Here is a 16,333-nt window from a genome sequence, read left to right as displayed (position 1 = left end):
TCTCCAAGCTCTGCATAACGTCATTGCCCGAAGGGGGCTCGGCAATGACGCACGCTGAAAGGGAGTACTCAGTTTTCACTCTGGTTGTTTGTTTGTTACTTGCAAAATCGAAGATTTTTCAAGTATATTGGTCGGTTCCGTTTGTGGTTCTGTATGTTTGTCTGTCTGTCTGTTTGTCTGTCTGTTTGTCTGTTTGTCTATATGTCACCGGCCTACAGGTCACAATTATAAACCGATCGTCACGAAACTTCAAGTTGTATAAGTCGTCCCAATTGAGAAGCTTATTGATTTTGAGGTCAAAGGTCAAAGGTCACCAGGAGGTCAATTTCTAAAATCGCCATTTTGAATCCAATTGATTTGAAAATTGAATAGCATTTGTATATCAAGTCACTAAATTGGGAAATGAACTCTTTTTGAGGTCAAAAAGTCAAAGGTCAACTCAAGGTCAAATTTTAAAAATCATCAATTTTCATCTAAAAAGCCATCAATTCTCAACCGATTGACTTGAAAATTGAACAGCATTTGCATATCGTGTCACTAAATTGGGAAACAGTATTTTTGAGGTCACAAAGTCAAAGGTCCACTCAAGGTCAAATTTTAAAAATCATCAATTTTCATCTAGAAAGCCGTCAATTCTCAAACGATTGACTTGAAAATTGAACGGCATTTGCATATCTAGTCACTAAATTGGGAAACATACTATTTTTAGGTCAAAAGGTCAAAGGTCAAATCAAGGTCAAACTTCCAAAATCATCACTTTTCATCTGAAAAAAACCGTCAATTTTTATCCGATTGACTTGAAAATTTCTACCCCCGCTAATTTCACCCCAAATCCACTTTTTTGATGTACCAACTTCTGTCCGGGAGGTCCTTGGTGTCCTTGTGTTTTATACTTCTCCTGCCCTCCCCCCCCCTTCCCGCGCCTCCTCCCCCCGGGCCCTCTCCCTCCCACACGTCTCCCTGCTCTCAAATGTTATGTTTGTGTGCTTCCCCTTCGCTCCCCATCTTGTCTTCCGCTCCCTCTTTTTGTGTGTTTTGTTTGTCTGGTTGATTTGTTTGTGAAATAAATGTTAGCTCTTTCACGAGCCTTGATTCAGTATACAAAAAAATAATAATAATAATAATAATAAATTGAACAGCATATGCACATTGAGTCACTAAATAGGGAAAGCAACTATTTGCGAGGTCAAAAGGTCAAAGGTCAACTCAAGGTCAACCTTCCAAAATCGTCAATTTTCTTCCTATTGACCCGAGCTTTGATCAAGATTGTCAATTTTAATCTTGATGAAATGGACAATTTGCTGTATCAATGGAATTTTTTTCTTGGGGAGGGGGAGGGCCTATTTTGCAAGTATCGTGCTCCGCATGACGTCTTCTTGTTCGTTTCTTGTTTGTTTTTCCGGGCGATATCTCAGCCATCCTTTGGGCTAGGAAGCTGAAATTTCGGCACAATCGTGAGAAATTACTTTGTTAAATGCGGTATTTTTTTGTTTTTTGATGAATCAATTAATTGATGAGTTATTTAATTATTAGCGATTAATTAAGTACTTATAGATTCCCTTTCTCTTCTGGGCATTATCTCAGGCACCTTTTGAGTTAGGAAGCTGATATTTGGACATGCCAATGACAGTGATTTGGCTGTAAAGGCTATTTTCAATTTATTGATTAATCAATTAATCGATAAATTATTTAATTATTCGATTAATGACCAATTTTTTTTTTTTTTAAGTTACAGATTCAGATGAAATGGTGGTGGTTCATGTGTTCTATTCGCCAATTGATTAACTATTTAATTTTTTTATGATTATTATTTATTTCTTTTCATTATTAATCATTTATTTGTTTTCTTTCTCATCTGGGCAATATCTCAGGCACCTTTTGAGCTAGGAAGCTGATATTTGGATATGACAATGACCAAGTGATTTGGTTGTCAAGGCTAATTTTTATTTATTGATTTATTGATGAATCAATTACTTGATTAATTATTTAATTACTCGATTAATGACTCAATTAATTAATTTTTTTAAGTTACAGATTCCGATGAAATGGTGGTGGTGTAGATATTCTATGAGCCAATTGATTAAATATTTAATTATTTTATGATGATTATTATTTTATTTTTTTATTCATCATTTATTTATTTTCTCTCTCATCTGTGCAATATCTCAGGCACCTTTTAAGCTAGGAAGCTAATATTTGAACATGACAGTGACCAAGAGATGTGGCTCTAAAGGATATTTTTGATTTATTGATTAATCAATTAATCAATTATTTATTGATTAATCAATTTTTAAAAATCGATTAATAGCTTATTTAATTATTTTTCAAAACGTTACAGCTTCGGATGAAGCACTGGTGGTTTAGGTATGCTATTAGCCAATCGATTAAGAAAATATTTTAAGATCACTATTTATTGATTTGAATTATGCAATTAATTAATCAATTATTGTACAACCCTCCCTCCCAATACACTCTATGAGCTGCCCTGTGGTATTGCCGGGTGTCAAAGGTGCCCCGGCAATGCCGCGCTGGAGGATATTTATTTATTTGGCATGGGGGCGGTGTACTTTGAATGTATCTGTACTTGTTTTTCTTTTCTTTATATACCTTTTATTATTCTACAACCGAGGTACATACCACTGTACATTATTTATTTACATATACTTTACCATCTCCACTACTAGTCAGGGCCCTTAGAGATATTTTGGTTCAAATTCTTCCAAAAGCATCAAATTTGGCGCAGATGTTGCCCATGCCATACTCTTTCGATTTTTGATGGGTGCCAAGGGCAGTATGATCCGGGGACAATACCGGTCCATCCCGGCATGTCACCTGACCTATGACGTCATAATTAGGATATGCATCCAATCACATGGCGTACTATAAGTGGTCAAAGTTCAAAATGAATCGATCGAAAAATGAAGGCAGGGATCCATTTTTAAGGTTTTCATAAAATCCAATATGGCCGCCAGGTCACATGACCTATGACGTCATATTTATGACATGTATACAATCATGTATACATGAACCCGGATCATGATCGCACAAAAATTAAACACAAGGATATGGTATACAGTTCATAAAACATCAAAATCCGTACCTTTGTAATTAGACTGATGAACTGCATATGCCTGAAAATTAGGAAATAGACATGTAAATATTTCCTCTAATTGTCAAAAATAAGGTCAGAGTTCGATTACCCAACCCAGAAACATAAAATGGTGAACCTCGCGTAAATCTTGACAAAAACTCAAAAACCGACATGTTTGACTCAAAAATGACCTTTAAGATGACCTTGAGGGTTGACCTTGACCTAGAATCATCAATATAACATCATAATTGGATTCCTCGACCTCGAAAACCCCTGAAAAGTGGTATCATACATGATTCCAACCCTTTTGGTTATTTAACTGATTTTCCTCTAATCCGGGTGGCGGCCATTTAGTATTTCGCCAATATGGGGCCCCCGGGGGGGGGGGCGCCCGTTTTGGCGCCCCTCAAAAATCGAAAGAGTATGGCATGGGCAACATCTGGGCCAAATTTGGTGCTTTGGGAAGAATTTGAACCAAACGGCCCCAAAATATCCCTAAGGGCCCTGACTATACCAACATCTCACCTTAAAATATTTCTTAATTGTTGATATATACTTTGTCAATCTGATTATTGTACATGCACACCACCTTGAACTATTTATTAATATACATTTTACCATCAGTATCTATATACCACATTGAACTATTTATTTATTTATTTATTTATATATGCTCATTATGATCACAAATCCATCCATTTTAGTTTCTCATGCACTCACAACTGTATATCACCATCCAACCATCATATTAGCTCGATCGATGTATCCTCCCTTTGAACTTGTGGAGTCTAACCATATAAAGCTCTGGTCACACCAAGAGCAATGACGATTACTATAAGGATAAATCCTTCCACATGCAGTCACACCACAAGCAAAATGGCTTCAATAACTACATTAGCATGTCCCTCAACACCCACTTCCTTCTTCTCCCACACATCTTTGAAGAGTCTGTCAGACTTGTCATAAAGAACTGCTTTCTTCTGAACGTCTAAGATCAGTTGATAATGCTTGTCCTCCACAATGGTGCCAAAATGCATGTGGGGCTGGCATCACAGGTAAACAGCCACTGAATGGTCAGGAGGGAGCCTTCATCGATATCCTTCCAGGAGGAAAAAAGATCACTCAAAGTGATCAAAATGATAGTTATCGTTATCGCTCAAGAGTATCATTATAATGATAGTTAATTTATAGTTATCGCTCTGGAGTGACGACCTCCATACATTATGCTGGAAAATTTTCTGTTGTCATTATAGTTATCATTATTATTTGAGGTGTGATTGGGCTTAAAAGACCGTGAAATGCAAGTCTGTTTAAAAAAATTGATGAAAATGAAATTTTGTCTTACTGACTGACCACAAATTCGTAAGACTATTTCTACACAGACTTTTTATTGTGCCGCCTTGCCTCCAGGTAAAGTGTGAACCTTACTGGCCAGAAGGTAAAGCCATGGAGAAATATGGAGACTTTGTCGTGACATTATTGTCAGAAATGCAGCAAAGCAACTGGATCGTTCGCAGCTTCATCATATCTAACGTGGTATGAGCTCCAATCATGGCATACAATCCCATTGTTTCAACGGAAATAGAAATACACCGTGTCATAATCAACTAATTTGGTAGGTTGTGCATTCATTATACGATCAGCGATTTAAACCTAGTAAAACCATACAGTGGATCTATTCCAGGTCTGGGATTCCTATTGGTTTTGTTTGTTGATGGATCAGTGGGTTTTACTACTACAGTATATTGACTAGTCGATGAATACAAAACACACCTTTGACTTCAAAATTATTACATTATTCTTTGTAATGTGTATGTTCGATTTCCCAAATAATATGATTTGTACAAATTTCTATCATTAATTTACCAATTCTTTTTCATTCTAATCTCTTGTCTTCAATTATAAACATATTATGAATATTTATTACAGGTCCTCTTTCATTTCTACAATTGGACCTACCTTATCACATCCGTGCCAACAAGCTCTGTTCCCTTCCACCTGACATTAGTATGCTGTGTCTGAAACTGCAAGAATTCCACCTCCACTTTATCTCAACACACAGATGTTTTTGTATCAACATGGGTATTTTCCCCACATTGTTCAGGACTCGGGGAGGAGCTTCTTTATGTGCTCGTAGTACACACAGTACATGGATCAATATGTTTATTAAAATATACAAGCCGTGCCTACCCGTCGCTTTGCTGGCCGGTTTAATCAAAATACAGTATGCTGCACTTCACAAATATATTGCATGGCTATCTGTGAGTGTCAATGAGGATGTAAAATGAAGTAAAGCACATGAAAAAAGGATCTTTTATAACACCCATGGTTGTTGTTGATGCTGCTGTCGTCATGGCTGTGGCTGTTGTTTTTTGCGTGCTCCTTCTATGTACTATTGTAAAATCTTTATATTGCTTTGATAAGTATTACCACATATAATTTTCTATTCTCCTTCCATATCTGTCACATTTTATTCTAAAAGGTTCCTGCTGTCATTTAACAATATTGTACCTTTGGAAGGGCTACATTAAAGCTCCAGGACCTGCTTCTTCTTCTTCTTCCATTGCAGAAAGAGGCTTTTAAAACAGGCATTTAATTGGTTTGATTAAATGGCCACGAGTTCTTTTTCCAAGTAAATCGATTATTAGCTTTCCAACAAAGTGAATTGATTATTAGCTTTCCAATGGTACTATCTATATAATAATATGCTTGTTCGTTCATCCGTCCATCCATATACGTGTAACGCTTCTTTCCTTCCAATGATTGATGAGCTGGCCTGACTCCACCCACAACTGTAACCTGAAAAATCATACGGCAGCCATGTTGGTGCTATGTCAAGCCAAATACATCTTCAGAGCTGTCATATTCACCATTGCCATGCCCTCCCTATAAGTTTCCCCTTCAGTGTAAAACGACCAAAGTGACTGTTAAAATGATCGTCAAATATCGAAAGGTTGGAGCCAATATGCGCTATTGGCCTTGTAAAGGCCACCAATTATAGGCATCAGACTTCATTCCTTAAGCTTCAGGCCTCTGGTGTCAGCCTATGGGCCAGTGCAATTGTAATCTATCTGAGCTATATAACTACAATGTATTATATATGCACATAAGCAGTGGGCTTGTTTTTTCTTCAAACCCGGGTTATTTTTTATTTTATTTTCGGGAGTGATCAATGCAGTGTTCTGTTGCCTATACACTGCCAAAATAACTATGTGGCATTCTTTCTAGGAAGGGCTTTTTCTGTCGAGGCTCCGTGGGTCCTTGCCATTATTCCCGACTATTATCTCTTCGACAACTCGGCCAGAGACGATAAAAGACGTTATTATAAAGATATTTGGCCGAGGAGTCCCGGGATTTTTGTGAGGTGTTTTTGGGAATCCTGCAAGATTATAAAATAAAACCAATCATTATTATTTTAATAGTATTTTACTAGCCGAAACCCGTGGAACATCCACGGAAGGGAGGATGTGGTGTATGGATAGAGTGTACCATTATGGGTGGCATAGGGGATTTGCTTGTCCGAGTAAGAGTTAGGAAGAAAGATGAGAATGAAGAGTGCGTATATGAACAACGATCGCCGACACCGGCACAAATGCATGCTCTGGATTGTCCACTCAGTGGACGGCTTGCTTTCGCCTTCGCCTGTCCAATCAGCGGACGGCTTGCTTCGCCTTCACCCAGCAGACGCCAATACGATGGCGTCGTAAGATGGCGTCGTATCGGCAGTTAATCGGATGCTTTTGGGCCCCAACGTCGGCTATTTCAGATTTTTAGAGTATGCCTGTACGTGATAAACAAAGAGCGCGGTTCGTAGATCGTAAACCCATTAGTGCCGTGGGCATCGGGTCACTGGGTGCGGCGTAAAAGGGATAACAAAGTCGAGTCCTTACGCTATTATTATATAGATAGCCTAGCTCCCTCCAGCTCTATCTGTGCTCTGCCCCCAAATATTCCGACAGGTCGCACAAGATCTGCCAGCAACCCTCTTCTGGTGAAATTGCCAAAATCAAGACTCTCTATTCACCTTCACTCTTTCATTCCTCTTTACTCCCGCCTCTGGAACAAACTCCCCCACTCTCTTCAATCCCATTCCTCCCTCCAGGTCTTTAAAACAGCTGTTCACCACCATCTCCTATCTTCCACCATCCAAAACCTTGATTTTTTCTACCCCCTTTAATTTTTTTTTTTTTTTTGTTTTTGTTTTTGTTTTTGTATACAAGATCGAGGCTCGTGAAAGAGCGAACATTAATCACACAGAAACACAAACCGACACATAAAACATATAACATCGGGAGCGGTAGACAAGATGGGGAGAGAGGGGGAAGGACACAAACACAACATTTGAGAGCAGGGACCGAGAGACATGGAGACATCGAGAGAACTGTGGGAGGGAGAGGGCTTTGGGGGGGAGGCATGGGAAGGGGGGGGGGGGGTGGGAGAGGTATAAAACATATGGACACTGCCAAGACTTCCAGGAAAGAAGTTGGAATTTCAAACAAGGTGGATCTGGGGTGAATTAGTGGGGGTAGAAAAGATCAAGGTTTTGGATGGGGGAAGATAAGAGATGGTGGTGAACAGCTGTTTTGAAGACCTGGAGGGAGGAGTGTGATTGAAGTGAGTGTGGGAGTTTGTTCCAGAGGTGGGAGAAAAGAGGAATGAAAGAGTGAAGGTGAGCAGAGAGCCGAGATTTCGGCAGTTTAACCATCAGAGGGTGGCTGGCAGATCTTGTGCGACCTGTAGGAATATTTGGGGGACAGAGCACAGAGAGAGCTGGGGGAGCAAGGCCGGAGAGGAGTCGGTAGAAGACAGAAAGACCACCTACCTGCCTGCGGTGAGTGAGTGAAAGGCCCTCAGAGATAGCTTCATCGCGGGAGATTCCAATGATTCTGAAAGCTTTGGATTCAACAGCGTGAAGCCGAGCCAGGTGTGAGGCAGGAGCACCAGCCCATAGGGGAGAACAGTATTCCATTGAGCTGCGGATGAAAGCCTTGTATGTGGTGAGGAGCTCAGGTGTGCCTAGGAAGGACTTCGCACGACGGAGGATGCCCAGTCGGCGACTGGCTTTGGAGGCCAGCTTGGAAATGTGGTTTTCCCAAGAAAGATCATGGCAGATGGTGAGACCCAAAAGCTTGAGCGACAGAACTTCTTGGAGAGGATTGCTGAGAAAGTAGATGGGAGGGTTGTCCAGTCGATCTTTTCGGAGAGACATAGTAAGAGTGTGAGATTTGTCAGGATTGAAAGACATGTTCCACATGTTTGACCAGTCTGTGATTTTGTCCAGGTCTTCAGAGAGTGAGGAGGCTGCAGACTGCCGATCTGACGGAAGAGGAATGGAGCGGCAGAGAGTGGAGTCATCAGCAAAGAGATACAGAGGATTTTCCAGAGAGTCGGAGAGATCATTGATAAAGACCAGAAAAAGCACAGGGCCCAGCACACTGCCTTGGGGAACTCCAGCCTGAACGGGAAGGGGAGATGAGAGAAATCCATTCAGGGCCACACGTTGACTACGACCAGAGAGGAAGTCCGCAAGCCATGCATGGAGATTTCCATGGATACCATAGGAGGAGAGTTTGGTGAGCAGAGCTGGGTGCCAGACCGTATCGAAGGCACGTGATATGTCAAGGGAGACAGCTCTGATTTCCTGTTTGGCATTGAGGACCTCCATCCATTGTTGAGACAGCAGAAGCAGCATGTCCAGAGTAGAGTTCACCCCAGATCCACTTTTTTGAAATACCAACTTCTTTCCTGGAAGTCCTAGCAGTGTCCATGTGTTTTATACCTCTCCACCCTTCCCATGCTTCCTCCACACAAGCCCTCTCCCTCCCACAGATCTCCCGATGTCCCTGTTTTCTGCTGTTGTACTTGTGTGCTTCCCTCTCTCTCCCCATCTTGTCTCCCGCTCCCTTTATTGTATGTTTGGTGTGTCCGTTTTTTTTTGTGATTAATGTTTAGCTCTTACATGAGTCTCGATCTTGTATACAAAAAAAAAATGATGTCTGTTATATGCATCACAAAGAAGATAATTGGTTTAGAGTAATTTATTGGCACAATTAGACTGCTCATCTTCACTTAAGAGTTGCAATTCCATGGGGTTTCCGCATATTTAACAGGATTGTCCTTACTAGTTTTAACCAGACTCGGTGGTGTATTGGTTCCGCTCTGAATCTGGGAGGTGAGCAGTTCAAACCCCGGCTGCGTTATACCAAAGACTTTTAAAATGTTACGTACTGCTTCCTTGCTTGATGCTCAGCATTTCAAAGGATAGAGAACAGACAATCCCCATCCCCATTGGTTGGCATCTATGGGGAGAATGAAAATTTCTCCTGAGAAAATGCCGGACTGAATGCGGTGAGAAAGGTGTTGCCATTGTTGTGATGTCATTGGTACCCAGAGACAGCACTTCCTTCAAGCTGGACCAGCGACCATTACGGGCCATGACATGTATGAGCTGTTGCTGTCTCGATCACAATTTCTGTGTAGTCAATGATAGCACGACAAGGGAAGGGAAACAGTTAAATATTCCACTGTTTAGATGAAGTAATGAATAAATATTTAATAACCGATATGGGAATACCCCTTTGTTTTATCAGGGGGAGGGGAGGACAGAGAGTTGGGGTTGGGAGGACAGGGGGGGGGGTGAAAATATGAGATAAATTTAGGCTGGAGGGTTGAGGCTTTGGAAGGGGTGGGGAGGGCGGGGTTTGAGTCCTTTTGGTAGGGGGAGGTTGAGGACTTTTACTTAGGGTTTGTGATGGAGTGGGGGGTGGGGGTGAGGTGGAAGGGGGGAACAGGTGGGAGTTGAGGACTTGAAGTCACATTTAATTAACATTGCACAGATGTTTCACGGGTTCCTGATAGTTTTTATGATTCTACGACAGGAAAAACCCTACAGGGTTTACAATAAAGCATGATGGACTGGCACACACACACACACACACACACACCCACACACACACACACACACACACACACACACACACACACACACACACACACACACACACACACACACACACACACACGGATGGATGCTTCTTTTAGTTATAGCTTCAAAGATTGGTATGTCTTGATTGAACGATTGTGACTATACAGTTTGTTTATAAATTAATTTTTATGCCTCCACCGCCGAAGGCGGCTGGAGGCATTATGTTTTTGGGTTGTCTGTCTGTCTGTCCGTCCGTACGGGCTAAACCTTGCTTTTCTCAGCAACCACATGTCTGATTGAGACTTTCAGGATAGGAGTGCCACCCATGCAGAATGTTTTTATGATAATTGTGATGTCATAAGTCATGTGGTATGGCAGCCTCTTTGATTAAATGCAAATAATTAAAAAATTATTCCTCGGAAACCGCTGAATGGAAAAATTTGAAACTTTGCACATGATGATGACATTGGTGAAGTGGTATACCAGCCAAAATGTTTTAATCTAATTCCTTATCCTAAAAATCTGAAATTGCATGCACATTATCTGTGACCCATTTTTATTGAAATATGTAATTTATGACATAATAGGTCAAATGGTTTGGCAGCCATATTGAATTAAACTAAAACCATAAAAAACATATTCTCCCAAACCACCAAATCGATTGAGTCGAAACTTTACGTGTGTCATTAAATAGGCATGGGGATTAAAAGATGATTACGAAAACATCATTGGTCACATGGTGTGGCAGCCATATTGGATTGAAGGAAAATATTAAATAATTATATCTCTGAAACCGCTTACCCTATCAATGCTAAATTTTACAAATATCATCTAGCACCATTGTTGCATATCGTTTGAAAATGATGACGTCATAGGTCATGTTGTTTGGCAGCCATCTTGGATAGAAATATGAACCTTATCCGATCAACACAAAACTTCACAATCGTGATCCCCGACACACATATGCAGAGTGTAGATTTTTAAGCTCATATGTATTGTGGTGTGGCAGCCATATTAGCTTGAAAATCAATATTTTTAAAAATCCCTTCTCTGAAACTGCTTCACCGATCGATGTGAAACCTGTCGTGGCTGGTGAAAATGTGATACTTGAAAACAGCTGAAGGGATTTAAATCAAACTTCTTTATTTTTAGGACAGTGAACGATGGCATCTACTCGTTGTGGGACTATGCAGAGGCATATTGGTGACAAAGTCGCTTTGCCCTAGTTTTTATTGTTATTTTTGTATACTGAGTCGAGGCTCGTGTAAGAGCTGACACATAGACCATATAATAAAGGGAGTGGGAGACAAGGGGGGGGGGGGGGGGAGGGAAGCACAACAACAGTAGAGAACAGGGACATCGGGAGATATGTGGAAGGGGGAAATGGACACACACATTTATGAAAAAAAATAATCATTGTAGGAAACTTACATTAAGATGTATTCACTATGCATATTGCATAGTTTTTATTTTCGTGGAAATTTTTGTGAAAGGTGAATAAATATCATGTCTTTACCCGATTCCTTGTGATCCTATGGTACATGTCAGGATGAAGGTGAGAGAGAAGTGCGCCACTTCCAGTACATGGCATGGCCTGATAAAGGAACACCAATCAACAGCCACATGTCAGGACTCGTGAAATTTCTGCAACAGACTCGACTTGCCGCACAACGTTCAAACAAACCAATACTCGTACATTGCAGGTGGGTTCGTTTTTGTCCTACCAACTGTACCAATGGTGTACTACTTGGAAATGTGGATAATAACATCTCTGCCATATTTATGTATGTAAATATTGCAGATATGTTATTTTCCACATTTCCCACATTCCCTCTGCTCTTCCTTTCCTTGCTATCCCTGAAGCTCAATGCATTCCCCTTCTATCTCTTCTCGTCTAAACCCCTTGATTTCCTTTTGTCAATTTGTTTTTTCTCAGTTGACTCTTGACCCATCCTTACTGTGTATTATTGTGGAAACATGATAGTGGGTAATGAGAGTAATGCAGCCTTGTTATGCCATCAGTACATGTTTAGCGTAAGCATACAATATTTGGATGAAAATGATAAGACACTTGTCGAAGAGTGTGTTCGGAAATGATAATTGTGTTTTACCTTCTTCCTCCGTGTGTGTCTAAGCCACCACTTTCCTCCTCTCCCATTCTTAACCCCTAAAATACCTTCTTTGTTATCTGTCTCTGTGTTTTCTTATTATAACGAATTGTCAGCCCAGCTCCGCAAACTAAGTGGATCCCCTCAGAGGACAACACTTTGTGGCCGTGCACTGAGATAGAGACCGCCACAGCTTGCCAGTAGCAGTGGGCATGTTGCGGCACAAACAGTCCTTAGGGAGGACCAATAAATGTGCTATCATGGTGGTGTATATAAATGGAGGGGGCAAAACAAAATAAGGAGTCAAGAAAGGTGGAGCTTCGGAGTCGGATGTGCAGGAGTTGAGTGCTGGCTGTGAGTGAGACTGTGGAACAGAGCAAGACATGAGAGCTTAACTGAACTTGGGCAAGTGCATTGAAAAAGCCCAAGGAAGGAGTTGGGCATGGGTGCATCAAAGGACAACCCTCTCTCCTTCTCGTGCCAGCCACATGCCGGCCAATTGTGCTCCATCTACACACATGGACAGGCATATGATTCATGGACCTCGCGCAAGCCATCACATGTGAAAAAGTCTCCACATTGTTGTCTTGTTATTTCTCCCCCAGTCTGAGGTATGTGTGGTATGAAAGGATATCACCCTCATACTAAGATAGTATATGCAATTTGGTGTATTTCTGTTTTTTTGACCACAGTGCATTTGGTCGTTACTTATCCAATCACAACCAAACTTGACAGGGGGCTTAAGGGTCACATGGGGGAGAAGGTAGAAATTTAACCTCCCCTCTCCCCAAGGGGAAATTGTGCCTTCGATGAACTCTGGGTTGAGGTATGCATCCATATTAAGATAGTTTATCCTGGCGTTTTTCCAAGGCAGATTCTAATCACAAAAGTAATAACAGCACCAAAGATAATAGCATAATATTAATGTTATTACAAAACAATATAAATACTAATAATATCCCATCTCCCTAAGGGGTTTCCTCCTTGGACAAACGCTGTGTTAACGTGTATAAATAGCTGGTGGAGTTTCGTGGGAGCAACGGCCCCTACCAGAAGTAAAAATATTATAAAGCACAAAAAGGTTTGATTACCTTTTGAAACAGTCGCTAATGCTGTTTAAAATGAAACTGAAAGGGAGGAAACCCGGGGTGTGTTCAGTTACCAAGCAGCTAGCTAGCTAGCTTGCACTTGCCAAGCCAGGCGTTCCTAATCAATGGTTTCCAATGGAGTGCTTGCTTGAATGCTTAAACCACTTGGCAAGCACTCTACAAGAAACTTGGTAACTGAACACATCCCTGATGTTCTTGAGTCACGACCCTAGATCTACTGTAATCTATATACCCCAGAGAGTAATGATACTTCTTGCCGCTCCCATAGGGAACAGGTGTACTAGTAAATGCATTAAGTCGAGAGTTACTGTGGGCACAGGGGAATTTATAGTCCTGTATATTTATTGAAAGACATGCTTTCTTTCTCTCACCTGTTCTCCTCATATTATAATTTATTAAAACTTTTTTCACCACCTGTGCTGGTCTGGTACACGGTTCATCAATGGCATTATAACTACAGTGTGCCTATCCACAGCCATTATAAATTGCCTTCAAACCTTAATAGGAGGTCATATAACACCACAACAGGCCCTCTTGGGTGAAATCGCTCAACCCCATCCTATTAGACAGATAAACTGACTGTAGCGACAGAATCTCATTTGAGTTGTTTGTGCACAGAAAACCAAAGTAAAGACCTGTTAAACTTTCTCGGTGTATGGCGTAGGTCTCTGAGGACAATCAGTCACTAAATTTAGGATGGCTGTTGGGGTAATGTTTACTTCTCCAGTCTCCTGTTCAAGGAACACCTGATTAAAAATACTTTTGCGATGTGTTTGCAGTGCGGGTGTAGGCCGGACTGGAACATTTATAGCCCTGGACCATGTGCTCTCAGACTTGGAATCCGGCAACAACAATCTTGATTTCATGGCTCTCGTGGCAGAGCTGAGGCGGTATCGTACAGGAATGGTGCAAACAGAGGTATGTGAGTTTGACTTTAAGAATGAGGATACCTGATATATCTGGTCGCACTATGCTTGCTTAACTTCCATCCAGCACTAATGTTGATTTCCCTTTTTGTGTGATTAAAACCATTTCTGTCGTCCTTATGTATGAATTTATAAGTTGGTTTGAGTTAGTCCTTTAAGTAATAGTACGATTTGCAATGAAAGTGTATTCAAATAATTTTGCAATAAATAATATTATAAAATGGACGTGAAGCTAGATATCCAGTCCATCCCGGTTGGTATTGGCTTAGCGGTTAGGATGCCGGCTTGGGATCCTAGGATCCTGGGTTCGAATCCCGGTCGATCGCTGAATTAACACCAGGGGGGTTGACTCAGCCTGTCATCGTTCTGAGGTCGGCAAATTGAGTACCAGCTTGCTGGGATGAATTATCCCGGTGTGTACCCCGGTTTAGAATAGGTACACCATATCCCTGCGCATCGTGAGAGGTGGCTCAGGGTTGGCGCCAGGACGGGAATCTGGCCATTAAAACATTGACTCAAACAGGGAACCATGATTGTCATGAGGCCCGCAAGGCTAACCCCCGCTGTAGTGGGGAAAATGGCCTTAAAACGATCATTCATTCATTCATTCATTCAAGCTAGATATCCAGTCCACCAGCAATAGTTAGTGAATGTTGAAGACCCCACAGTGTATTTTGACAGAGAAGGTAAAATATCGCCAGCACCCTGAACAATTTCCAAACTCCTGCCACCGTATGTCAAACGTCAGGCCTGGCCAGCCGGTGCATGAAAGGCGTCGGTCAGAAAATTTTCCCTGGCTAACCTCACAATAAAGTGAGAAACATTGAGGCTGTTAAAGAAGTAGTACAGTAAGTCCTCGCTTAACATTGTTTTGTTATGAAGTCGCTGATCTATTAGATCACAAAGTTGTTTAAAGTCTCTCACCGTTCCGTCATAAAGTCGTTTTACCTCTAATTTAGTTTAGTGCCAAGCTAATGGTTTTCCTCGTTTGAATAAAGCTACAGTATAAAGCATACCATAAATACCGGTGTATAAGCCATACCATAAATACCAGTGTTTATGCCATACTGAAAATACCTGTGTTTAAACCCATGCACCAGAGTACTACAGTACAGGCCTTATATACACCGAGCTGTGCATCAATAACATCGGTGGGTCCTGGGCTGAAGTTACTCAGGTGGGCATGAATGGTGTGTGGAGGAAGTTGTGGCCTGAATGTGTCAATGGCTTGAAATTATTTAAAGATGTTGGCCCCGCAATGAAGAAAGTTATCCTCGGCTTGGCCAATAAAGTGGGTTTTCATGATGCGGAAGAAGCCGAAGTTGCACAACTTCTACAAACACCACGGTGAAGAGCTAAACAATGAAGATCTGAAGCAATTAGAGATGATGAGAAAAAAGCAACTAGAGATGATGATATTCAATTGTTTGCTTACAATTATTTAAACTTGTACTATTTATGTAAACTAGGGCATGCCCGTACTATATATATATCTAAAATTATATCCCCCCCCTCTATTTACATGAAATGGTTTTGTCCATTCGCAAAGCCAAAGCGAACGGCTTGCGAGTACGGTGACAATCCCCCCCCTCTATTTACATGAAATGGTTTGGTCCATGAAATGGTTTGGTCATTATAGCTCGCTGCTCTCTGATTGGTTGAATCGTTTTTTGGACATAGCTCGCTAACTACTTGTCCGATTAATATGAAACCTTGAAAAGGCACATCCTCGGGTCCCCAGCAATATACCTGGCAAGTTTCAAGTATATCGGACCCGTGGTTGTCGAGAAACAGCGGTCACAGACAGACACACAGAGATTACTGGCATTATAGATAGACTAGGGCATGCCCGTACTATATCGATATCTAAAATTATATCCCCCCCCCCCCCCTCTATTTACATGAAATGGTTTGGTCCAAAGCGAACGGCTTGTGAGTACGGTGACAATCCCCCCCCCCCCCCCCCTCTATTTACATGAAATGGTTTGGTCCAAAGCGAACGGCTTGCGAGTACGGTGACAATCCCCCCCCCTCTATTTACATGAAATGGTTTGGTCCAAAGCGAACGGCTTGCGAGTACGGTGACAATCCCCCCCCCTCTATTTACATGAAATGGTTTGGTCCAAAGCGAACGGCTTGCGAGTACGGTGACAATCCCCCCCCCCCCCCCCCTC

At 41.4% G+C, this 16,333-nt stretch overlaps 1 protein-coding gene across 1 annotated transcript in view; it reads left to right on the top strand.

The window, feature by feature from the left end:
• LOC137423110 (receptor-type tyrosine-protein phosphatase O) overlaps positions 1 to 16,333 on the top strand; it is a 100,036-nt gene that overhangs the window by 63,545 nt on the left and 20,158 nt on the right. The window contains exons 9-11 of the mRNA XM_068109926.2: positions 4,502 to 4,627; positions 11,565 to 11,719; positions 14,013 to 14,151. Coding sequence (XP_067966027.1) covers positions 4,502 to 4,627; positions 11,565 to 11,719; positions 14,013 to 14,151 — 420 coding nt within the window. The remainder of the gene's footprint in view (positions 1 to 4,501; positions 4,628 to 11,564; positions 11,720 to 14,012; positions 14,152 to 16,333) is intronic.

The sequence above is a fragment of the Myxine glutinosa genome, chromosome 3, assembly GCF_964187855.1.
Source record: "Myxine glutinosa chromosome 3, kmMyxGlut1.1, whole genome shotgun sequence".
NCBI classification, from domain to species: domain Eukaryota; kingdom Metazoa; phylum Chordata; class Myxini; order Myxiniformes; family Myxinidae; genus Myxine; species Myxine glutinosa.
The sequence above is the reverse complement of the archived record's forward strand: the minus strand, read 5'-3'. Positions and strand labels throughout refer to the sequence as shown.